Source organism: Oreochromis niloticus, linkage group LG3, assembly GCF_001858045.2.
Source record: "Oreochromis niloticus isolate F11D_XX linkage group LG3, O_niloticus_UMD_NMBU, whole genome shotgun sequence".
Lineage (NCBI taxonomy): Eukaryota > Metazoa > Chordata > Actinopteri > Cichliformes > Cichlidae > Oreochromis > Oreochromis niloticus.
Window position 1 is genome coordinate 27,019,085 of NC_031967.2, and position 24,536 is coordinate 27,043,620.

Here is a 24,536-nt window from a genome sequence, read left to right on the forward strand (position 1 = left end):
TCACACCAACATTGGTTGCTTTTGAACACTTTGAGCCTGTGTCCTACTGAATGAAGTGGTCAACAACCTGAAACCCACAAGTTGTATTCTGGATATTTATAATAACCAACCAAAAGCTTGGCCTAATAGCAAACTGCATTCTCCTCTTATTCTTTAGCATTGATTCTGTGTCTGACTAAGCCTATACTGTAAAATCTGCTTCCTATTTCAAACCTCAAACCATGACCAAAAAATATTTCGAAGGCAGCAAAAGTAAGAAACAAATGTACTTAACAGAGTCACTGTTCTCCTCTAGAGTCAACTACCATGAGGCTGGTCCTGCTGGGAAAAACTGGATCTGGGAAAAGTCACCTGGGTAACACCATTCTTGGAGAGGAGCTCTTTGCCACTTACCCCTCTCCAAACTCTGGAACAATTGAATGCCAAACAGAAACCAAAACAGTCAGTGGAAGAAGCATCACTCTGATCGACACCCCTGGTTTCTTTGACACAGGAAGGTCTGAGGCGGATTTGAACTCTGAGATAATGAGCTGTATGACAGAGTGTGCTCCTGGGCCTCATGCTTTTCTCATTGTGCTTCGAGTGGATAAATTCACAGAGCATGAGCAGGCTGTCATCACTAAGACAGTTCAGTATTTCTCAGATGAAGCTCTAAAATATGCTGTAGTTGTTTTCACTCACGGTGATCAGCTCGACGAAAATTTAAAAATTGAAGATTTTGTCAGTCAGAACAAGAATCTGAGTGATCTGGTGTCAAAGTGTGGTGGTCGGTGTCACGTCTTTGATAACAAACACTGGAACAACAACCAGCCAAATAACTACAGGAGCAACCAGTTCCAGGTGGAGGAGTTACTGAAAACAATAGAAAAAATGGTGGCGGAAAGAAACGGAGGCTACTACACAAATAAAATGCTGCAACATGTGGAGACGGCAATACGAGAACAGGTAGAACACATTAGACAGTCAATGCCAGATAAGACCACAGAAGAGATCAGAAAGCAGGCTAAAACTAATGTGATCAATAGGTTTCTGATCCAAATGGCAGGGACTGGAACAGGAGCTTTGCTAGGTGCTTTTTTCGGTGTAGTAACATTGGCTGAATTTGCTATCAAAGCTGTGAAGAACCCACAATTGGTGAATGTCGCAAAAAAGCTTTTCAGATTTGTGCCAGCTGCACAGCAACAGAATGCATTAGTAGCTGCTGGAGCAGTAGGCTTGGTCGGAGCAGCAACTGGAGGAGGAATAATGGGAGGTGTAATTGGAAATGAAGCAGCTAAGGATGCTGAGTCACCTTTAGAAGCTATACAGAGAACATATAAGGCTGTAGAAGAAAAAAGAAAATCTCTTTCTCATGTAAGATTTTCATAATAACCAGTGTTGAGGTTTAAATTTATAATCTGAATGCGTATTTGCTGGTCATATTGCTTTATAGAAGAAAGGTCTAACTCTGTGCCAAAAAGTCCTGACAGGAAATGATATGCGTTTGCAAAAGCATGGTAACTGCATACTTTTGCAGAGCATAGGACCAGAAAGTGAAACCAACTAGGCTGTTTGATCGAAACTTAAAGTGTATGTGACGTAGAGCAAGTATATAAATACCTAGGCTTCCGTTTGTATTTCAGACTTGGGGTTTTGTGTGTGTGTTCAGGTCTCGATATCCGGATATGTAAAATAAAGATCATTTTTAAAGTTAAAAGACCACTTTGAGCCGTGTCCTTTTTTCGCCGTAAAGAATCTAAAGAACTGGATTTAATACCAGGTACAGTAGTCCCTCATTTATCGCAGGAGTTGCGTTAAAAAAAATAATAGCCAACTTTAATTTTTTACAGTTATTATAGATGTTTTAAGGCTGTAAAACCCATCACTACACACTGTATACACTTTTCTTGTTGTGTTTGACATTTTTGTGTTTGTTGGGAGAAAACTTACAAACACACAGGACAGCTCTTCAGAGTCACACTGCTAGCAATCGAAGATTTATGTAGATTTGACTACCTGAACTCATTCTGTACTGTACAGGAGACACAGCACGAGATTGATTGGCAGTGGTCTACAGGACCAGGCACGTGCAGAGGGGGGGGCTGGAGGGGCTTGAGCACCCGCCCCTTTCCTGATGGGTGCCCAAAGTGCCCTTTTGTTGAGGCAACTTTTAAAAATTTTTTTATTTATTTATTTATTTTTTTTAAATGTGTGTGTGCGTGTGGAGTCCTGTCTGTGCCCCTCAACAATAATATTTAACTATTAATCACAGTTTTGCTAAATAAAAGGATCTGGCTTGCCTCAGTCACATGATCACTATTAACCAATGATCGCCCTTGACGGCAGAACACGCTGGTTACGAGCCGGGAACGAGCTCATAAAGAGCACGCGCATTTTTAGTGGTCCGGAGCTGTAGGAGAAACACAAATTAACTCAGAGACAGACTGATGCGACAAAACCAGTAAGTAGCTGTACAGCACACACTGTAGTCTAAAGCACACAGGAGTATTAGCTTATTATGTACACGTTGGTAAGCTGTCTTGTTGCAACTGACGAACTGAAACAAATGAGCGTGCTGTGTGTGCAACAGCGCGACAAACATTACCTGTCCTTTTATTAACTGCACAAGTAGTGCTGGTCATAGCTGCTGGCTCACTGGGTAAGACTGTCATGGTTCTGTAGCTCTGTCACCGTTTTAGGGAACATATTTAGTTTTAAAGTAAGTTACAGGGCTTTTCCTGCCTTTCTGGAGGGCTTATATTTCACTAAAAACGATCTAATATGCATGTCCACATAATTATGGATTATTATAATTAGAACATTTTAAAAACATACGCTGTATTTGAAAGAACATACATTAAGACACATTATATTAGATTTACATTTTAAAATGCTGATTTTACAGCAGTAAAATTATTGTATCTCTACAGTTTAAAAATGTAATAAGCTTTCTGCCTGCACAGAGTGGATAGTGAAACAAATGGAATCATCATAAATACATTATTTCATATTTATTTATCCCCTCATTGCTTTATTATTGTAGCTCTAGTAATAAATAATAAGGGAAGGATTCTGGATCAGCACCATGATGCAAACTTGTGCCCACAGTATATACCGTATTCTGAAGAAGGTCTAAAATGTCCCTGTGTGTGCGTGCATGTGTGTTTTATTTATATGGATTTTTTTTGTAATTATTACTCATGATATAACATTGTCCAGACATGGCTGATAAGGACATGAGGAGGAAACAGTAGGAGCTGTGTGAGGCTACTAAAGGCAGTGGATCCCTCAGCAGCTGGATTACAAAGAGCACAGGTAACATTAACACATGTACCAGTTGTTGGAGACGTATTCCAGTATAAAAATAATAATAAGCACAACTGGAATGTTTTGCTTCTATAACATTTTTCTGTCATTTTATGATAGATTAAGTGCAGGAGTTGGTAAGTGTGGATAATTAAATTATAGTTTATTGCAATAGCAAGTTGTGCCTTGTTCTCAGATACACAGCAAGTGGAGAGTGATAGATGAGATGAGGGGATGGAAGGAAGAAGAGAAGCAAAGAGTGATTCACAGGCAGAGCCTAGTTTATTTCTCAGTTTTTTGTTGCCTTATGGTTCCAAGCGCATTTTGTTGTTATCTCATGACACTTGTTTAATCAGCTACCATCTCTCCTATGAACTTTTTAATGTCTACAGTCTCAGATCAGCACAGCCCTGCCCTCCAGCACTATCAGCAGCAGGAGCAGCAGAAAACACAGGCTACGTTTGCTTTGTCTCACAACAGTGATATAGTATGATGCGATCCCATATTAGATTCTTGATGAATGTGTGTTTTTGTTATTCAGCCTGGTTCAATGTGCCCCTTTTTAGCTTTGAGCACCCGCCCCTTTAAACGTCTCTGCACGGCCCTGTACAGGACGCAGAACACAATGCGTTGTTAAAATTTAAAAAAAGAAAAAAAAGAAAGCCGTAAAAGGTGTTACACAAAATTAGTGTTTATTTGGAATGTGGTTTTTGGTAAACTATCATATATTTAGTCAGCAGTTTCCCTCCTTCATGAAGGAGATTTTGTTCTTCAGCCACTTTAGCACTTTATCTACTAACATTTTGTTTTATCTTACTCCCCTTTGGTGGTGGGAACATATTGTTTGGTGTATTTATGTTCAATAGGTTTGTGATCCATAAACAACTAAAACATTGAGCTTAAAGATTCTCACAACATCTATGAGTGTGATAGCTGTGTTTATGGGGTTGTTGCTTGAACTACCCAGTGCCTTGATTCACTGTGATCATAATTTTTCATACAGATGTGACTAAAGTGGAAGAATGTTTGAGACCATGAAACACATCAAACTTTAAAAACAATAACAAAACACAACAACACACTTAAGATTGAAGAAATTAGGTTTTGTTTGATTTTTCCCCGATATTGTCAAATCTCTATTTTAACTTAATCGTGAAGTATCTAATAATAATAGAACTACTTGACGTGTGTATGCTATATTGCTGATATGATTGACAGATCAAAGATGTCTTATTAAGCAATAAAAGCTATAATTTCTGAAAAGGTTTCCCATTTCCCGTGCCACAGTTTTGCTGTTGTTGTACTGCACTTACATTTTGTGATCAACAAGAGACTCTAAGAAAAGGCTTCGACTCATGTGATGCCATTACCAGCATTAACATCAATTTTATTCATATAGTCCCAAATCACAACAGCAATCTCCTCATTGTGATTTGTAAGGTAAAAACCTCACAATAATGCAGAGAAACCCCAACAATCAATGTGAGCAAACACATGGCAACAGTGGTTAGGAAAAGTTCACTTTTAACAGGAAAAAAGCTCCACAAAAACCCGGCTCAGGGAGAGGGCATCCATGTCCTGTGGCCCTTTAAGGGTTAGGAGAGGTACACAACCTGTTAATAAGAGCCAGAGATTATTAATAACTAATGATTCAATGCAGAGAGATGTATACACTAGGGATGGCACAATACCCCTTTTTAATGTCTGATACCGATATCATAAATTTGAATATCTGCCGACACCGATATGAATCCGATGTAGTCTGTTTATGATCAATAAAAAAACTGAATTCATTTTGCTGAATGTTGTATAAGTTCATACTCAAATTTGAAAAAAGAAACACTAAACATTATTATACTTATAAAAAAATAAACTGCACCCAAAATATTTTGCAGTTCAACAATATTAATCTTTTTATTTGAACTTTTAGCAGAAATTTAAATGAAGTTAAAGTATTTAAAGTAATATTTAAAAAGTAATTTAAAATGTGATTTTATGCAGATTTCAAAAACTCTTGAGTTCTGAAAAAAAATGCAATATGAGCACAAAATAATGTTTATATTCAACAACTTAGAAAAAAAAACAAGTTGTAGAATGGATTCCTTTATACTTACAGCTGAACATAAATAGACATCCAGAGTGGAAAGCAGTGCAAATAAATGCAAACATGGCCTATCCTGACACTCATCTTTTATCAAGATGGATGTCAGTGTAAGTTGCTTCTAGCACATTTAACCTGAGATTGAATTTTGTGTAATTTAATACAAAACTTAATACAAGTATGAAAAAAGTGTTTTTGGGGTTTTTTTGGAACCATGAAACTGTTTAGCCTACAGCACTGCGTTTTGCAACGTAAAACTTGAGTCTATCCATTGTAAGGTCAGACTTAGCAATGACAAAGCACAGACGTCCAAGCTCCATATATCGGTTGTTAAGCTTAACGTGGGGATGCTTTGCAAACATTCAGAGATGAACTTACACACTTGCTTTACTTCTCTGGAATAGCTTGCTCGGAGATGAAATGAGAGTTTGGCAGCACGTAGCGAGGCTCCAAATGCTTTTAGTGTGTAGTAACTTCACAACGCCAACAGGTCTCGCACACAACAGCCGCTCTATAACGTGACACATACTGCTCCGATGTGCTAAGGTCACAATCTGGATTATGCCACGTCACAAGTTTTGTGACATGCTTTTGTGATATTTGATGGATCGGGGTACAGTTTTTATTTCTTTCCAATAACTGATCCAGTAATTTAGGTCAGGATCGGACCGATGCCAATACTGTATATCGGATCGGTCCATCTCTAGAATAAGCACACCGAGTAAAAAAGTTGAGTAAAGAAGAAACACTGAGTGGCAGGGCTGTGCAGAGATTTTTGAAGGGGCATGTGCTCAAAGTTTAAAAGGGGCAAACAGAACTGGGGTGACCCACATGTCCCAGTCTGTCAGATGACTCTCGAGTCATAGTAATTAAGTTTGTCTGTCTGCGACCCATTGTTCTGCTTGGGAAGTAGAGAGAGAGAAAAAAAAGGATGGCATAGAGGTCAGAACATCTCTGCCCCTACAATGCAATCATTTAGCAAATGGAAATACTTTTAGGTTTTATTGTTCTTAATCCATGTTTATGGTTGTTTGTCTATGTTTGTTAAATTCGTACTCATATATACTTTTTTTTTACATTTTCATATCAATACAACAGGATGGACAGCAGCTCCAGATAGTCTAGAGAAGCCAGCCACAGGTTTAGAGAGATGAGAGGGGGCTGCACCTGTGACATCTAGTTTTGTCAATCAGCTTTCCTGAACACTTTTTAATCTTGCTTAACATTACTAGCTTGCTCAATCTAATAAAGCGATGTTTTAGACACAAGTCACTGTTAGAATAATGTTATTCGCAAGTTCATTCAGACATGACATCAGTATTGTTGAGTTTAGCTGTCTTTATTGATGGGCAAAGCGAGGCTTTGCAAAAACACTGAAGCATTTGAGGCTTTGAAACAATGTGAACGTCTCGTGCACAGTGACACCTGCTGGCCAGTTTGGCTATCAGTACATCTCGATGATGCTGTTCTGTGAATCAGTGACTCAGACAAACACAGCACATTTCCAAACAAACCTACTTGTTATACCTCACTCAGTAATTGTGATCAACACGTTTCTCATTTGTTATGGAAATGTTTAAGGAACAGTTCACCTGTATTTAATGTATGTTTTTTTTTTTTCATATTTCTTTAAACAGTGTAAATATATTCTTTAGGGTCGTGCAGTGTGTTAGTAACAGATTATAGTGAGGATGATGTAAATAATGCAGGAAATAACATTTTCTATTAAAAGTAGACAAAAAACAACAACTAGAGTCAGGCTGAAAACTTCTGTTTTATTTTCTCTTTAAAAGCAGAGGCGGTTTTTATTGAGATGTTTTAGCGAATGGAGCTCAGTCTCTGTTTTTCTCACTTTCATTTATATGACAGTAATTCAAATAAGATATTTGTATATTATTTATGTTTCTTTGTATTTAATTGATTACACTTTAAGCACTAGTTTAAACCAGTACAAGGTTATTGACCTGTCTATAATAGTCTTCAGTAAAAATAATAAAGAGAGTGATTGAAAGTGCATTATTTTCTTTTACACATGCGGGTGTAATAAATATAAGTGGTGGTATCAAAATGGCCTGTATTTATATAGCGCTTTACTAGTCCCTAAGCACCCCAAAGCACTTTACACATCCAGTCATCCACCCATTCACTCTCACATTCACACACTGGTGATGGCAAGCTACATTGTAGCCACAGCCACCCTGGGGCGCACTGACAGAGGCGAACACATGAAATCAGTAAATACAGGTCAGCCCAAATGTGTCTGCTTAAACAAAAAGTGAATCCTTCTGTGTGGTAAGAAACAATGTCACCCTGTCTTGTCTGAGCTGCTTGGCATCGTACAAGCTCATTTTGAGCCTGGTGCTGAAGATTCACCAGCTGGTATTGGCTACAGTGCCACTAAAGGAGAAAGAAAAGCTGATGGAGGTCTACGGTAAGACTGATAGGTATATCTGCTAGTTGGGCACCACAGACAATCATAGGCATTATTCAACGGTGTCAGGTGCAGCAGAAAGGTTGACTGAACAGGTGGAGACAACGAAATATTGTCAATGTTAATCTGGAGTGGTTGAATTTGACTAAGCAACAAACAGTTATATAAAGATATTTTAAGAGGCCAAAAAGGACAATGTGGGTACAATAACACAGTCATGAAGAGTCATGAAGATACTTGCAAAACAGTTAACTTACTTTATATAAAACTCCTTTGTAAATCCTATTGATTACAGTCTATTTGTCAATATATGCAAAGATATTACATATAAAACAAAAACCCAAACAAATCACATCACTCTTTAGCACAACACCGACAGTAGGAGTACGAAGATGTCAACACACCTCCTGAGATTGGATGTGAGTTGAAGTAGAAATCTTTCACATTTAAGTCAAATGTATTAACAACAGAGCATGTCCTCGTACTGCACCTCAAAAGGGTTTTAGAGAGCAGGTCATGAGCTTTGGGGCCAGATTAGGTTTTGACTAAGTTTTACTTGTGCTCAAGCTGCATCATAGCAAAAGCTTCACAAGATTAATATGTCACTGCAATTGTTGACTTATTTAGTTTCTGCTTTCAATTGGATGAAATTGACATTTTCATACAAGTACTTTACTTAATGAGAAGGATATTGTACAGAGCACCTGCCTTCAGACGCACATGCTGATATCTTCAGTTATAACTTAAACCACCAGGTGTATGGAAAATATGATGAATGGAAAGTTGCACAGGTACAATGTGATGATAATAATAATAAAGATCAGTAATTACAGAAGTCCAGACTTGGATAAAGAAAACTGGTTTTAAAAGGTTTTCGTACAGGGACCTTTATAAATTCTTTAATGTCCAGACTGGTTTATCACAGAGGCGTTGTTATTACTGTTCTAAATGTATCATTACCTGCATGCACGGTTGCTTAGTCATGCGCCCCATGTGACGCATATACGAGAGAAACCTGTAGCTCGACTTGCAGAATTAGACATACAGTGCGATCAGAGAGAGTGCTGAGCTCTTACAAATCGCTGCTTATATTTGGTTCAGTTACAGCGGGATGATGGGTGATCAGACCCAGCACCCGGTTTTCTTTGAGTGTGAGAGTCTTAAAGAAGGACATCTGACGAGATTACAAAAATACTTCGGTATTCACCGCAAATCAGGCGGAGGAGAGTGCGGACCGGTGACGAGAGTGAACGAGAACGTGTATAGTGTGGTTTTCCGAAATAAAAGAGGTAGGTTTCTCCTGCTTTTCAACACACACACACACACACACACACACACACACACACACACACACACACACATATATATATATATATATGAACTTTGTTATGCATGAAATATCCTACAGTTGTCGAAGACTTACAAATGACCATTCATGAATTAATGTAATATTGTCTTTCGCTTAAAATAGCAGTAACAGAAAGGTCTCAGCTGTTTAAGAGATATTATATTGTAACTGCTGAAGTACAGCTGTGAGTAGTGAAAAAGGAAACGTAATCGAAAGTTTATCTGGAAAGCGAAACTTATACAAAGCATTTGGTGATCAGCAGCTGCGAGTTCAGGAAATTACTGAAACTATGATTTCCCACCGTCACATTTGAAGTCTTTCCTCTGTAAATGTGCTGGTTAGACAGAGAAAGAGAGCTACTCGGATATCTCTGCATGTGCAGTTTTTATTGTATTTGCTGTTTGTACGTGTTGTAATAGAGGAAGTAAAATAAGCCGTACAAGCTTCGTGTAGTCAGGGTAATATTGTGCGTGTGACACATTTTATATAAATTAGACGTTTTATCTTTTGGTCACTCGGTGAAAAGAGAAGAAAAAACACTATAAAGAAGGCAAAGGAAGCAAAACAAAATAAAAATAAAAAATAAAAAGGTTATATAAGAATTCAGTCTGTAATTTGGGATATCTGTCTACAGATCAGCAGCGAGTCCTTCAGAGATCAGAGCATGTTTTGGATCTTGAAGATCGTCGTTTGGTGATCTTTGTCCGAGAAACTCTGGAAAATGACACCTCTCACCTCACCACCCCCACTTCTGCTCCAGCAGAGGTAAATTTCATGCATTAATTTAATAATCTTTTTTAATAGTTTTATGGATCCATATGAAATGAACATCGTCCATTTGATTATATTATTAATGTAAGGACAGTTTGCTACAGATTGATACCTCTTCTCATTTGCATGTCTTCCCAATCACAGACTCCTGAGAACATTACTGCCTCATCTCTTCCACCAAGTGATGAAGAGTATGAACTACACGTTGATAATTATCTCCTTCGTTACCTGAAAGAATGTCCTCATGCTCAGCAAGAACTTGAGAACATGCTTGGCTGTTTAGCCTGCTCTGCTGATCTTTACTGTGAGGAGGGGAGAGTTTTAGTCAGGAGGCGAGCTCAACCTGGTGCTGCAGATGAAGTTAGTGATTGGAAAGCTAAAGTAGACGCTTTCTTTGGTGGCTACTTGTGCCATTATGAGGTAAACCCTGACAAAGTTGAAGCTTTGGTTCAGTCCAGCAGCTCTTGTCAGACTGCAGGTGAGGTGAAGGTGTACACAGATGAGTCTGGGAAGGCTGTTGTTGTTGGAGAACTGTCTCTGGTTCATGCCAGGTTGTTAGACATTGAGCAACCTTCAAGTTTACGTGACAATATGGCATCTCTGAGTTTGAGTGAGGAAAGCACAACCATTGCTGGCTACAGCCTTTGTGATGGGCTCCAGGTGTTTGTGTGTCAGGGTGACATCACCAAGCAACACGCTGATGCTCTGGTAAATGCAGCCAATCAGGACTTGGAGCACTCTGCAGGTGTTGCTGCTGCACTGAGTCGAGCTGGTGGTCCTGAAATACAGAGAGAGAGTGATGAATTAGTGAAGTGTTTTGGAAAAATTCCCATAGGAGAAACAGTAGTGACCACAGGGGGTAACTTAAAGTGCAAGAAACTGCTTCATGCAGTTGTGCCTGTAGGTGGAAAAGCAAGTAAGAGAGATAAGATGTTACTGGAGAAAACTGTGCATTCTGCTTTAAAGTTTTCAGAAATAATGGAGTTTCAGTCCATAGCCATTCCTTGTATCAGCTCAGGTGTCTCTGGGGTTCCTCTCACTGTGTGCACTGAGGCAACTGTTGCTGCTGTGAAGGACTTTGGCAGTGTGGGAGGTCGAAGTCTGAGGAAAATCATCCTGATTGATAACAGAGAGGAGGCAGTGAGGGCCATGCAGGAAGCATGTGACAGGCTTCTCCAAGGGATAGATACACCTGATGAAGATACAGCAAGAGGAGCCACTGCCAGAGCTCCTGGAGGCAGAGTCCACATGGAGGTTATTCAGGGATCGATCGAGAGCCAGCAGGTGAGAAACGCTGCTGTAATTAAAATAAACAACACCTTGCAATAAAACACATTTTCTAAGCCCACCAAATCTCCTGCTCTTCTCCTAGGTGGATGCTTTGGTGTCTCCTATGGTTGGCCATGATCCTCTCTCTACCCGTGTTGGAAATGCTTTATTTGAAGTAGCTGGACCCGAGCTGACCACAAGGTTTATAAAGGAAGCAGAAGATGAAACCATGCCTGGTGACTCAGTACTGCTGGAGGGCTTACCTGGACTTCAATGTAATGCAGTCTTCTTCCTCAATCTTGTTCCCTTTGATGGTGACCCAGATGGAGTTGCAGTCCAGGTGAGATAGTAAAGGAGTGATTTTGTTATTCTGTCTGTTTGTGAGGACAATGTTAGTTGAAGTCGTTTGTCTTAATCCAGTATTCTTATATGTTATAGGTTCTTCGAATGGGCATCAACACAATCCTATCTTCTTGTGAGAAGAAAGGATTCAGATCTGTCGCTCTTCCTGTCCTTGGTGCTGGGATGGCCCTGCAGTTTCCTGTCAGTGAAGTGGAGAGGGTGTTAATGGAGGAAGTTCATGTATTTGAAGAGGAGCGGGTGGGCATCACACCATTTCTGATCCACATCGTCAATCAGGCCAATGACGAGGAGACACATGAGGTAATGACAAAGAATTTTACCGTAAATATTGGCTCCTAACAATTAGTGTGCTGTGTGTCACCTAACCCTTTGGCAAACATTTTGGCAAAGAAAAGATAAGTTCCATATCAATATATATATATATATATATATATATATATATATATATATATATATAGGCATACATGGAACACCATAACCAAGTGGCCGGCATAGTATACAGGAACATCTGTGCAGAATACTGCCTGGAAGTCCCGAGGTTAAAATGGGAGACGCCCCCTGGGGTGGTGGAGAATGACCGAGCTAAGATCCTGTGGGACTTCAAGATACAGACGGACAAAATGGTGGTGGCTAACCAACCGGATATAGTCGTGGTAGACAAACAGAAGAAGACGGCCGTAGTGATTGACATATCAGTTCCAAATGACAGCAACATCAGGAAGAAGGAACACGAGAAGCTTGAGAAATACCAAGAGCTCAGAGAAGAGCTTGAGAAGATGTGGAGGGTAACAGTGGTCCCAGTGGTAATCGGAGCACTAGGTGCAGTGACTCCTGAGCTAGGCGAGTGGCTCCAGCAGATCCCAAGAACAACATCGGAGATCTCTGTCCAGAAGAGCACAGTCCTGGGAACAGCTAAGATACTGCGTAGGACCCTCAAGCTCCCAGGCCTCTGGTGGAGGACTCGAGCTTGAAGTATTGACCGCCCACAGGGGCGAGCGGGGATTCTAGCGGGGATTCTTCATATATATATATATATATATTAATTCTAATTCAATCTTTGATTGTTGTCTTTGCAGGCATCTGATGTTGTCCAAACTGACAAATTCACTCAAAAAGTCCAAGATCCAGGTGGGTATTGAATACTGATAAAAAATAATAATAATAATACCAAAAATGCTGGAGTAATGCATCTAAATTTACCAAATTAGCAGCCTGAGGGCAGTAACTGAAATTCTTAATGGAATGGATCATTCAGACAGTCCAATATTTCATTATCCTTCCTAATGATTCCTTTTTATAAATTACCAGAAACTTCTTTTAGTTAAACCCCTTTGGCTCTAACACTGTTTTTCATTTAGGAATGTTTTGTTTTTTATTACTATAACTGTAAACCATGTACTGCTTACTGTTCAAAACCTCAGACCACAAAGAAACGTCTCTTTAAAAAGCAGCAGCAAAAAAAAAAGAAAGAAAGAAAGAAAGAAAAAAAGAAAAAGAGAGACAAATGTACTTAACAGAGTCAACTTTCTTCTCCAGAGTCAACAACGATGAGGCTGGTCCTGCTGGGAAAAACTGGATCTGGGAAAAGTCACTTGGGTAACACCATTCTTGGAGAGGAGCTCTTTGCCACCTACCCCTCTCCAAACTCTGGAACATCTAAATGCCAAACAGAAACCAAAACAGTCAGTGGAAGAAGCATCACTCTGATCGACACCCCTGGTTTCTTTGACACAGGAAGGTCTGAGGAAGATCTAAAGCCTGAGATAATGAGCTGTATGACAGAGTGTGCTCCTGGGCCTCATGCTTTTCTCATTGTGCTTCGAGTGGATAAATTCACAGAGCATGAGCAGGCTGTCATCACTAAGATAGTTCAGTATTTCTCAGAAGAAGCTCTAAAATATGCTGTAGTTGTTTTCACTCACGGTGATCAGCTCCACAAAAAGATGAAAATTGAAGATTTTGTCAGTCAGAACAAAAATCTGAGTGATCTGGTGTCAAAGTGTGGTGGTCGGTGCCACGTCTTTGATAACAAACACTGGAACAACAACCAGCCAAATAACTACAGGAGCAACCAGTTCCAGCTGGAGGAGTTACTGAAAACAATAGAAAAAATGGTGGCGGAAAGAAACGGAGGCTGCTACACAAATAAAACGCTGCAACATGTGGAGACGGCAATACAGAAACGGGTTGAGCACATTAGACACTCAATGCCAGATAAAACTGCAGAAGAGATCAGAAACCAGGCTAAAACTGATGTGTGCAACAGCTTTCTGACCAAACTGACAGGGATTACAACAGGAGCTTTGCTCGGTGCTTTTTTTGGTGTAGCAGCAATGGTTGGATTAGCTATCACAGCCATGAATAACGTAATGTTAATGAACGCTGTAAAAAAGGCTCCAGCATTAATGGGAGTGTCGGCAGCAGCAACAGGAGAAACAACATTAGTAGTTGCTGGAGCCACAGGTCTGGCAGCAGCAACAGCAGGAGGAGTATATGGTGGCTTGCTTGGATATGAAGCAGCTAAGGATGCTAAGTCACCATCAGAAGCTGCACAGAGAGCATATGAGGTTATAGTGGAGAAAGGAAAGTCTTTTATCAGGTTTAAGTGAGATATTTTTTAATAATTATTATCCAGTTAGTGAAAAGGAAAAAAAGAATCTTATTATTTTTTGATGTTCTTACACTACACATATTAGTACTACATACATCAAAGAAAACATTTTAATTATCTGGAGTCAGTTTTGTTGGCAAATAGCTGAAGAGATGAGAAACCAGGCTAAAACTGATGTGATGTGAATGATCCAAATGACAGGGAATGAAACTGGGCCTTTGCTCGGTGTTTTTTCGGTGTAGTAACACTGGCTGAATTTGCTATCAAAGCTGTGAAGAACCCAGAACCGGTGAATGTTGCAACAAAGTGTTTCACATCAGCACATGTGCCAGCTGCAGAAGATCAAACAGCACAAATAGTTGCTGGAGCAGTAGGCTTGGTGGGAGCAGCAGCAGCAGGAGGAGGAGGTGTCATTGGAAATGAAGCAGCTAAGAATGCAGAGTCACTTTCAGAAGCTGTACAGAGAACATATAAGGCTGTAGAAGGAAAAGGAAAATCTCTCACTCAGTTAAAATAATTTTTTTTTACAATAATCAGATATTCCTGTAAACATTTGATTATTTCATTTCCTTTTGATGTTGTTATATTACAAATAATGTTTACATTTTTAAAAGGTGGTACACATTACATAGCACTTTATTCAATAACAAATGTTTGCCTGATAGCCTTTTGGTGGTGGGAACATATTGTTTGGTGTGTTTATGAGAGATTTTTGTTGAATATGTTTGTGAGCCATAAAAAATTAAAACGTCGACTTTAAAGAGGCTCACAAGGTCTATAAGTATGATAGTTATGTTTGTGAGGTTGTTCCTTGATCTAGCTAGTGCCTCAGTCCACTGTGATCCTAATTTTTCATACAATTGTGACTAAAAGAGAAGAGTGTTTGGGACCATGAAACACATCAGACTACTGAAGACTGAAGAAATTAGGTTGTGTTTGATTTTTCTGAAATTGTCAAATCTCTATTTTTACTTAACTGTAAATGATCTGATAATGATAGGACTACTTGATATATGTGTGATATATTGGTGATGTGATTGAAGGATGAAAGATGGCTTATTAAACAATAAAAACACTAATTTCCCAAAAGTTTTCAAAGTTTTTCCTTTTGCCTATTTTCTTTTGTTTTCAGGCAGAAGTTTTCCCAGGTCAGAGTGTGTGTGTTTTCATGGTGAATTTGCATGGGTATACACTTTTTTGCCATTTTCCATATCTATTTTTACACATATTCACATTTTTTTAAAGCTCTTTAGAGAGCTGTTGACAATCTTTAGGGCCACTTGGTGCCAGTACCTGATTTTGAAGGTTTATAAAAATGTTTCCATGAAGTGCAATTTTTGCCTTGATTTGTTCCTGTTTACTGTCAAGTTCAATTTTTGTCACACTGTTGCATGACAGTGTTATGCAAACTGTGCCAAGCACACACCTATTTATTGGTCAGGTGCGCCATGAAAAGTACTATTCTTAGTATTGACAGCATGCAGCTGTCCTTTCGGTAACCTACTGTAACCCTCGTACTGGTAATGAGGTTTTAATGTACTAAAACTAGAAGAAACTGAAGAAACTTAAAAGCTGTGTTTATGATGGCTTAAAAAGTGGAAGCCTTATATCTTCCAAGTGTGGTGGGAAATTCTTTCTGGAGTCCCCCTGATAAGTGTGGTGAATGCAGCATGAACACTGACTGTTCAACAGCTTGGTTATAAGGGACACCTGTTCACTCAGTCTCTCTATACTTGCCTTGAGCTGAAGGAAGGTGATTCTTGGTGTTATGCCAAAGTGAAGAAGTTATATCATCTTTGTCATATTTACCACACTGAGTAACAGCTTTAAAGTGTTAATATATGCAGGTAGTTTAGTGATAGTGGGACAGTTCAATCTGTGAGTGCCACTGTTAAAGTTGATTTGGTGAGCTTGTTTCTATTCTTGTATTTACATCTAGTTTTCAGCTGTGCCTCAGGCTTCAGTGTTTCAGTTCACTTTGTGTTTTTTTAACTGCTGATTGATGTATTTATTTTTGCTGTTACATGCACCAGTGTGGTCACCAAGCTGTTGATCCTGGAGTGTAAAATTTGTGGAACGTGTGCATAAGTGGCTGTTCTGAGACTGTTCATCAGTTGCTATAAGCCACATATTCTTAGCACAGTTCAACAGTTTGCCTGATCAAATAAGTAAATAAATATACCTCTTTTTTTTCTTTGGGCATCAAACTTCTGGTAGAGCATTTAAAGACCGTAGTGTGATTAATATTTCATAATATATGGATTTGATGGAGATTGCAAAAATTAATTGGGTGAAATAACTCTTATTAGACATTCAGACTATAGTATAAACACACACAACTTACTTTCCTAATTCCGAATGGCTACAGATGAATCCAGTCACTTTACCATATCCAAAAATAGGGGACAGCCAGCAGCTAGCCAACAGATTTGCTGTGTTGGTGTGGCTGCCAAAGACTAGCAGGGTGAATGCTTGCCAGTATGAGTACATGAACTCCTGTCCTTTCTCAGATTACCTTGATCCTTGTTTTTTAAAAAGAGTCATTTGTCACTTTACATGTGTGCTTTCATAAATGTTGTTGGTTCAGGGAGCTGCTGATAAGCTTCATGGCTGGTTTGTGTTGGTGTTTACTTAGTATAACTGTGGTTTTACTCATCCACTCTTGCTGCATCACAATACAAGCGTCCAAAGTTTGTAGATGAATACAAAGTTTACTTAAATCTTGCCTTGATTTTTTTCTGCTTCCTGCCAAGGAGGTTATATTATTGGCAGCATTTGCCTGTGTGTGTGTGTGTGAGAGAGAGACACAGAGTTTCATTCCTTCTGTCTGTAAATGCCATAACTCGAAAAGGTTTGAATTAATTCTGATAAAACTGTGTAGGGGTGTAGTGTGGCAGGTTACGTTAACAATGCATTAAAATTACACTTGCATACACCCAAGTCTCCAAGGCCAACTTAAGGATTTTAGTTGGAAAATTAACAAAAATGATTACAAATTAAAAACTATATAAGTGTGGTGTGTATTGTTAACATATAGAAAGTACCATATAAAGATCTAAAATATCCTGTTACATTTGACCTTTGGCCTCTCCTTCAGAGTCAATAGACTGATCTGAAGGTCAAAGTCATAATTGAAACTATGTTTATTACTGACATTGTTTGCATTAACAACATATGGGCATACAGGTAATGATATATTGGGGTTCTAAATATCGCGTTACTTTGGACCTCTGACCTCTTCTTCGTGGTCAAATAAGTTCAAACTTCCATAAAACATCTGAGAAATGATAATGATATGTGAGGATTTGAAATATCAAATTATAATTAGGAGGTCACATTTGACCTCTGACCTCATTTTTGCATTTCACATATCCCTTTCTTTCAAGTTGACCCCAAAATGTGTTACAGTTTTAAAGGCAGTGTTGTCAAGAGAAAGAGAATGAGCTAGTTACAAACATGCTATAACATAATATAACAAACTTGAGTTATTCATGTCCACTTATTTACAAATAACTCACTTTATTTTAATAAGGAGAGATTATTAGAAAGTGATGAACATGATTTACTGATGTACAGAATTTAGATAGCGGTGTTTGGTGGTTAGAATTCAATGGCCCATCTCGGAGGAACGGAGTCCCAGTGGTGATAGAGATTACATCAGGGCACCCTGGAGTCTAGGCGCTGGTGGTGAAGATGAGACGTGAATGGAGCCTGATTGATGAGAGGTGGTGATGGGGGGAGGTGAGCTGCATAAGGCGTTTGCAAAGGAGAATGACAGAGGTCCAGTGGGATTTAAAGTATGCTGCGTGAATGCTGACTGACCCAAAGAAGGCCAGGAAAAAGATGATTGGACTAGAACAGTGATACTGCAAACAGCTTGACAGTGTGGGAAAGAGGAAGTGATGTGAAGCTTAGATTTAGCAGGCAACACCTGGGATCAGACAGATGTTAGACGTTTGATCTTCCTTACTGAACTTACGCATAAGCTTCGTTACTAAACATTTAAACAAATTTTACTGATAGAAAGGAATGCCCCACATTAACTATATACACAAATAAAAATTCACAGAAATAATAGAATTATACTCAAAATGATGCCAGGACATATTAAAATGTATTTTAAGAGAAATAACAAAAGCCTGCACTTTCGCTCTTGTTTTTGCTGCACTACAATTTTTTTTAAAGTATGTTTTAAAAACACAAAGAAACGAAAACTAATGTGTCAAATACCATTTCTTTAAAATGGTATTGTGGTAAATATTGCCCAGAGAATGAGCTGGTTGGTGAAGGTTTGCGCAGCTGTACAAGGCAGAGAAACAACACAGTGTAGGGGACCTGACCTTCAAACAGGTTATTAATTGTTTCTCTTAAGGAAAAAAAAAGGTGAATAGGCTTGAAGAAGGAAAATCAAAGTGAAGTTTAAAAAGGCTTCAAGAGTTTATTAAAACTTCCCCACTTTGCCAAAGGCTACACATTCAGTCCTGCGATGTGCCCTAGAGCTGTTTACTTGCTGCTGTTCTAAATTTATCACGAATTTCATGCGAAGTTGTTTGGTCACGTGGCCCATGTGACGTATCAGCGCTTGTTTTGGGCCTGTCTCATAGCGGAACAACTCCTCTCTCAGGATCAGCTGTAGATCTGATGCCTGCTACTCGCTCTAAATATCCGGGCTTGGTTTAGTTACAGCGGGATGATGGGTGATATGTACCATTACCCGGTTTTCTTTGAGTGCTACGGTCTCCGCGAAAAGCATATAAAGGGAATAGAAACATATTTCCGTCGCGGCATCTCGGGCGGAGGAGACTGCGGACCACTGATAAGACTGGGCGAGGACGTCTATGGTATTGCTTTCAGACACGAAAAAGGTAGGTTAATCATTAATTTTATTATGGGTGCATATATTTTAATATATTTAGTATGCTACTTCACGAAATGTCCTATAGTGCTCGAAGTATGCAAATGACCAGTCATTTGCATAAAATAATTTGTTTATCATTTTCCTTTTGCTCTATTAATTATGTGCTAAAAACAGTCAGAACAACGAGGTTTAAAATTTTTAGGAAAAATTTAATGATGAACTGCATGAAAGAAAACCTGAATAGGAAGGGTCTATAAGGGTCTATCGAAAATGAAAGTTAACCATTCCGTTCAGGCTGTGAGACAGAACTGAAACTAGTATTTTTAAATTGCTTCTCTATGGGTGGGCTGTTAAAGAGAAGACTGGAATATTGCAGTACACTAAAGTACAAATGCAGTTTTTGTTGCATCAGTTGATCAAATGTGGGTTGACAGAGGTAGTAAAATTAGCTAGTAAGTAAAATCAGCTTTAAATCCAAGTGCAAGTTGTTGAAAGGCGTTTGTAACACAAACCTGAGATGTAAAGAATAAAAGGAAGGAGGCTAAAAAGGAAATTGTTTACTTTATATATAATTTTTTAAGTAAATATAAAACAAATTCACTGTGTAACTCTAGATATCTGTCTACAGATCAGCAGCGAATCCTTCAAAGATCAGAGCATGTTTTGGAGCTTGAAGATTGTCATTTGGTGATCACAGTCCGAGAAAGTCTGGAAACTTACACCATCCCCACAGCTACAGTAGCGGTAAATTTCGTATATTATTTTATTCAAGGTTTTTAAATGTGGAATAGCTAATATATTTATTATATAAGCACACACACACACACACACACACACACACACACACACAATACATATATATATATATATATATATATATATGTATATATACATATATATAATATGATGTAGGGTGGTAAAGAGGTCTTTGCTACAGATTGATACCTCTTCTCATTTGCATGTCTTCCCAATCACAGCCTCCTGAGCACATTACTGCCTCGTCTCTTCTACCAAGTGATGAAGAGTATGAACTACATGTTGATAATTATCTCCTTTGTTACCTGAAAGAATGTCCTGATGCTCAGCAAGAACTTGAGAACATGCTTGGCTGTTTAGCCTGCTCTGCTGATCTTTACTGTAAGGAGGGGAGGGTTTTAGTCAGGAGACGAGCTCAACCTGGTGCTGCAGATGAAGTTAGTGATTGGAAAGCTGAGGTAGACGCTCTCTTTGGTGGCTACTTTTGCCATTATGAGGTAAACCCTGACAAAGTTGAAGCTTTGGTTCAGTCCAGCAGCTCTTGTCAGACTGCAGGTGAGGTGAAGGTGTACACAGATGAGTCTGGGATGGCTGTTGTTGTTGGAGAACTGTCTCTGGTTCATGCCAGGTTGTTAGACATTGAGCAACCTTCAAGTTTACGTGACAATATGGCATCTCTGAGTTTGAGTGAGGAAAGCACAACCATTGCTGGCTACAGCCTTTGTGATGGGCTCCAGGTGTTTGTGTGTCAGGGTGACATCACCAAGCAACACGCTGATGCTCTGGTAAATGCAGCCAATCAGGACTTGGAGCACTCTGCAGGTGTTGCTGCTGCACTGAGTCGAGCTGGTGGTCCTGAAATACAGAGAGAGAGTGATGAATTAGTGAAGTGTTTTGGGAAAATTCCCATAGGAGAAACAGTAGTGACCACAGGGGGTAACTTAAAGTGCAAGAAACTGCTTCATGCAGTTGTGCCTGTAGGTGGAAAAGCAAGTGACAAAGATAAGATGTTACTGGAGAAAACTGTGGATTGTGCTTTAAATTTATCAGAAATAATGGAGTTTCAGTCCATAGCCATTCCTTGTATCAGCTCAGGTGTCTGTGGGGTTCCTCTCACTGTGTGCACTGAGGCAACTGTTGCTGCTGTGAAGGACTTTGGCAGTGTGGGAGGTCGAAGTCTGAGCAAAATCATCCTGATTGATAACAGAGAGGAGGCGGTGAGGGCCATGCAGGAAGCATGTGACAGGCTTCTCCAAGGGATAGATACACCTGATGAAGATACAGCAAGAGGAGCCACTGCCAGAGCTCCTGGAGGCAGAGTCCACATGGAGGTTATTCAGGGATCGATCGAGAGCCAACAGGTGAGAAATGTTGCTGATAAGATAAACTTAAGTTAGTTTGAATTGATCATTCACAAGCTGCGCCCACATCCTCATCTTAGGTTTGACAGTGTTTTAGTAGGTAAAGGTGAATGCTTGGACATGAATTGAGCTGTGGTTTGGGGAAGACCTCAAAGGGGACTGGTGACGGCTCCCATGCCTGGCAGATCCCCATGTACTAAATAGAAGTGAAGATGCTAAAGAATTGAAAAGGGGAGAGAGGGTGGGACACGTAAACGAAAATGAACAGCTTGCAGAACTGGGGGAACCAATAGAACCAGAAGGAGCGTATTTGGAGGCGTGGTCCCGCTCCTGAAATTCCGATACATAATCTCCAATTTACATAAAACACATTTTCTAAGCCCACCAAATCTCCTGCTCTTCTCCTAGGTGGATGCTTTGGTGTCTCCTATGGTTGGCCATGATCCTCTCTCTACCCGTGTTGGAAATGCTTTGTTTGAAGTAGCTGGACCCGAGCTGACCACAAGGTTTATAAAGGAAGCAGAAGATGAAACAATGCCTGGTGACTCAGTACTGCTGGAGGGCTTACCTGGACTTCAATGTAATGCAGTCTTCTTCCTCAATCTTGTTCCCTTTGATGGTGACCCAGATGGTAGTGCAGTCCAGGTGAGATAGTAAAGGAGGGATTTTATTGTACTACCAGTTTGTAAGGACAATTTTAAATGAGCTATTTGCAATAATGCAATATTTTAACCCATTATAGGTTCTTCGAATGGGGATCAACACAATACTAACTTCCTGTGAGAAGAAAGGATTCAGGTCTGTCGCTCTTCCTGTCCTCGGGACTGGGATGGCCCTGCAGTTTCCTGTTGGTGAAGTGGCGAGGGCTTTAAAGGAGGAAATTCATATATTTGAAGAGGAACGAGTGGGCATCAGAGAATTCAATATCCGCATTGTCATTCACCCCAATGATGAGGAGACACGCAAGGTAATGACAAAGCACTTTTCTCCTAACAATTAGGGTGCTGAGTGTAGAAAAACAGTTTGGCAAAGAAAATATAAGTTCTATCATTTTTTTTTTTACAATTTTATTTTACTTTGTGATGAATCTGTTTTCTCTTCAGTCTCTTATATACACTATACAAAATAATAATTATTTCTTCTTTTGCATTTGATGAGTTTATACAGAAATTGTTATTGATGGTGACACTTTGTTGTCTTTGCAGGCATTTGATGTTATCCAAACTGACAAAATCACTGAAGATGTTCACCAAAAAGTCCAAGATCCAGGTGAGTATTGAATACTGATAAAGAATAAAAAAAATATTACCATGAAGCTAACATGCCAGAGTAATGCATCTAAATTTACCAAATTAACAACCTGAGGGCAATAGCTCAAACTCTTAATGGAGTGGATCGTTAAGGCATTCCAATATTTCATTACCCTTCCTAATAATTGTCTTTTATAAGTTACCGGAAACGTCTTCCAAATAAACCCTTTGGCTCTAACACTAGTTTTTATTTAGGAGTGGATTTGTTTGTATTAGAACTATAAAGCATGTACTGTTTACTGTTGAAAAACCTCAAACCATAAGGAAATATCTCTTTAAAAAGCAGCAAAAAATTAAGAGATAAATGTACTTAACAGAGTCATTGTTCTCCTCTAGAGTCAACTACGATGAGGCTGGTCCTGCTGGGAAAAACTGGATCTGGGAAAAGTCACTTGGGTAACACCATTTTTGGAGACGAGCTCTTTATCACCTACCACTCTTCCATCTCTGGAACATCTAAATGCCAAACAGGAACCAAAACAGTCAGTGGAAGAAGCATCACTCTGATCGACACCCCTGGTTTCTTTGACACAGGAAGGTCTGAGGCAGATTTGAACTCTGAGATAATGAGCTGTATGACAGAGTGTGCTCCTGGGCCTCATGCTTTTCTCATTGTGCTTCAAGTGGGTAGGTTCACAGAGCATGAGCAGGGTGTCATCACTAAGATACGTCAGTGTTTCTCAGATGAAGCTCTAAAATATGCTGTAGTTGTTTTCACTCACGGTGACCAGCTCGACGAAAATATTAAAATTGAAGATTTTGTCAGTCAGAACAAGAACCTGAGTGATCTGGTGTCAAAGTGTGGTGGTCGGTGCCACGTCTTTGATAACAAACACTGGAACAACAACCAGCCAAATAACTACAGGAGCAACCAGTTCCAGCTGGAGGAGTTACTGAAAACAATAGAAAAAATGATGGTGGAAAAAAACGGAGGCTACTACACAAATACAATGCTGCAACATGTGGAGACGGCAATACAGAAACGGGTTGAGCACATTTGGTACTCAATGCCAAACAAGACAGCAGAAGAGATCAGAAAGCAGGCTAAAACTGATGTGTGCAACAGCTTTCTGACCAAACTGACAGGGATTACAACAGGAGCTTTGCTCGGTGCTTTTCTTGGTGTAGCAGCAATGGTTGGATTAGCTATCACAGCCATGAATAACGTAATGTTAATGAACGCTGTAAAAAAGGCTCCAGCATTAGTGGGAGTGTCGGCAGCAGCAGCAGGAGAAGCAGCTGTAGGAGTTGCTGGAGCAGCATGTGTGGCGGCAGCAGCAGCAGGAGGAGTATATGGTGGCTTCATTGGAAATGAAGCAGCTAAGGATGCTAAGTCACCATCAGAAGCTGCACAGAGAGCATATGAGGCTATAGTGGAGAAAGGAAAGTCTTTTATCAGGTTTAAGTGAGATTTTTATCATTATTATCCAGGTAGTGAAAAGGAAAAAAGCATCTTATTATTTCTTGATGTTCTTACACTACACATAGTAACTAAATGATAATACTACATAAATCTTAGACACCATGTTGAATTATTTGGAGTCAGGTTTATTAGCAAATTGTTGAATACTTATCTAGCAGTTACCTTGTCTGTGGAGTTTTTGCATAATCTTCTGAGGGCCTTAATCCATTGTAGTCATAATTTTTCCCTTATGGACGAATGTCTCAGACCAAAACATCACAGACACATAAGTCAAACACTGAGTCTAAAAACTGCTCAAAAACTGTGGAGGGAGTTGGTTTTTTCAACTTTTCATGAAATATTTACTCTCTTTTACACATTTCTATGTTATTGTACAATAATTATATATTATATATGAACCTGTTTTGTCCCTGTTGCCTTTTAAGCAATAAAAACACTCATTTCTGGGGAGTTTTCCACTTCTTTTGTTTTGAGATTGCTGCTTTTAGCATTATTGTTATGCTGCACTTACATGCTCTGATCAATAGGGGCACTCTAACAAAGAAAAGCATGTGTGTCATGTATTTTAAGATTAATCTACCAGCATTTAATCTCAGTGCAGATTTTGTTTTTCTCCAAATCTGTGTTGCTTGCTTTTTTCCGCCCTTAC

The 24,536-nt window shown here is 39.3% G+C and overlaps 2 protein-coding genes across 2 annotated transcripts in view; both read left to right on the forward strand.

The window, feature by feature from the left end:
- The window catches only part of LOC109198768 (uncharacterized), a 30,233-nt gene extending 14,965 nt beyond the window's left edge, over positions 1 to 15,268 (forward strand). The window contains exons 7-14 of the mRNA XM_025904772.1: positions 296 to 1,359; positions 8,857 to 9,106; positions 9,800 to 9,930; positions 10,081 to 11,220; positions 11,309 to 11,545; positions 11,644 to 11,868; positions 12,645 to 12,696; positions 13,105 to 15,268. Of these exons, the coding sequence (XP_025760557.1) occupies positions 296 to 1,359; positions 8,857 to 9,106; positions 9,800 to 9,930; positions 10,081 to 11,220; positions 11,309 to 11,545; positions 11,644 to 11,868; positions 12,645 to 12,696; positions 13,105 to 14,177 (4,172 nt within the window). The 3' untranslated portion in view covers positions 14,178 to 15,268. The remainder of the gene's footprint in view (positions 1 to 295; positions 1,360 to 8,856; positions 9,107 to 9,799; positions 9,931 to 10,080; positions 11,221 to 11,308; positions 11,546 to 11,643; positions 11,869 to 12,644; positions 12,697 to 13,104) is intronic.
- Positions 15,269 to 18,746: 3,478 nt separating this feature from the next.
- Positions 18,747 to 24,335, forward strand: LOC106097676 (uncharacterized). Its single transcript, XM_025905642.1, has 7 exons — positions 18,747 to 19,044; positions 19,666 to 19,781; positions 20,015 to 21,154; positions 21,563 to 21,799; positions 21,897 to 22,121; positions 22,360 to 22,423; positions 22,801 to 24,335. Exons 1-7 carry the CDS (start codon positions 18,870 to 18,872, stop codon positions 23,871 to 23,873), a joined length of 3,030 nt encoding a protein of 1,009 aa, XP_025761427.1. The 5' UTR covers positions 18,747 to 18,869; the 3' UTR covers positions 23,874 to 24,335.
- Positions 24,336 to 24,536: the final 201 nt, after the last annotated feature.

Excerpts from the sequence above, each read along its gene's own strand:
- LOC106097676 (XM_025905642.1), top strand. The coding sequence starts at position 18,870 with ATGATGGGTGATATGTACCATTACCCGGTTTTCTTTGAGTGCTACGGT. Across the intron at positions 19,782-20,014 it reads TCCCCACAGCTACAGTAGCG|CCTCCTGAGCACATTACTGC; the intron begins GTAAATTTCGTA and ends TCCCAATCACAG. Across the intron at positions 22,122-22,359 it reads ATGATGAGGAGACACGCAAG|GCATTTGATGTTATCCAAAC; the intron begins GTAATGACAAAG and ends TTGTCTTTGCAG.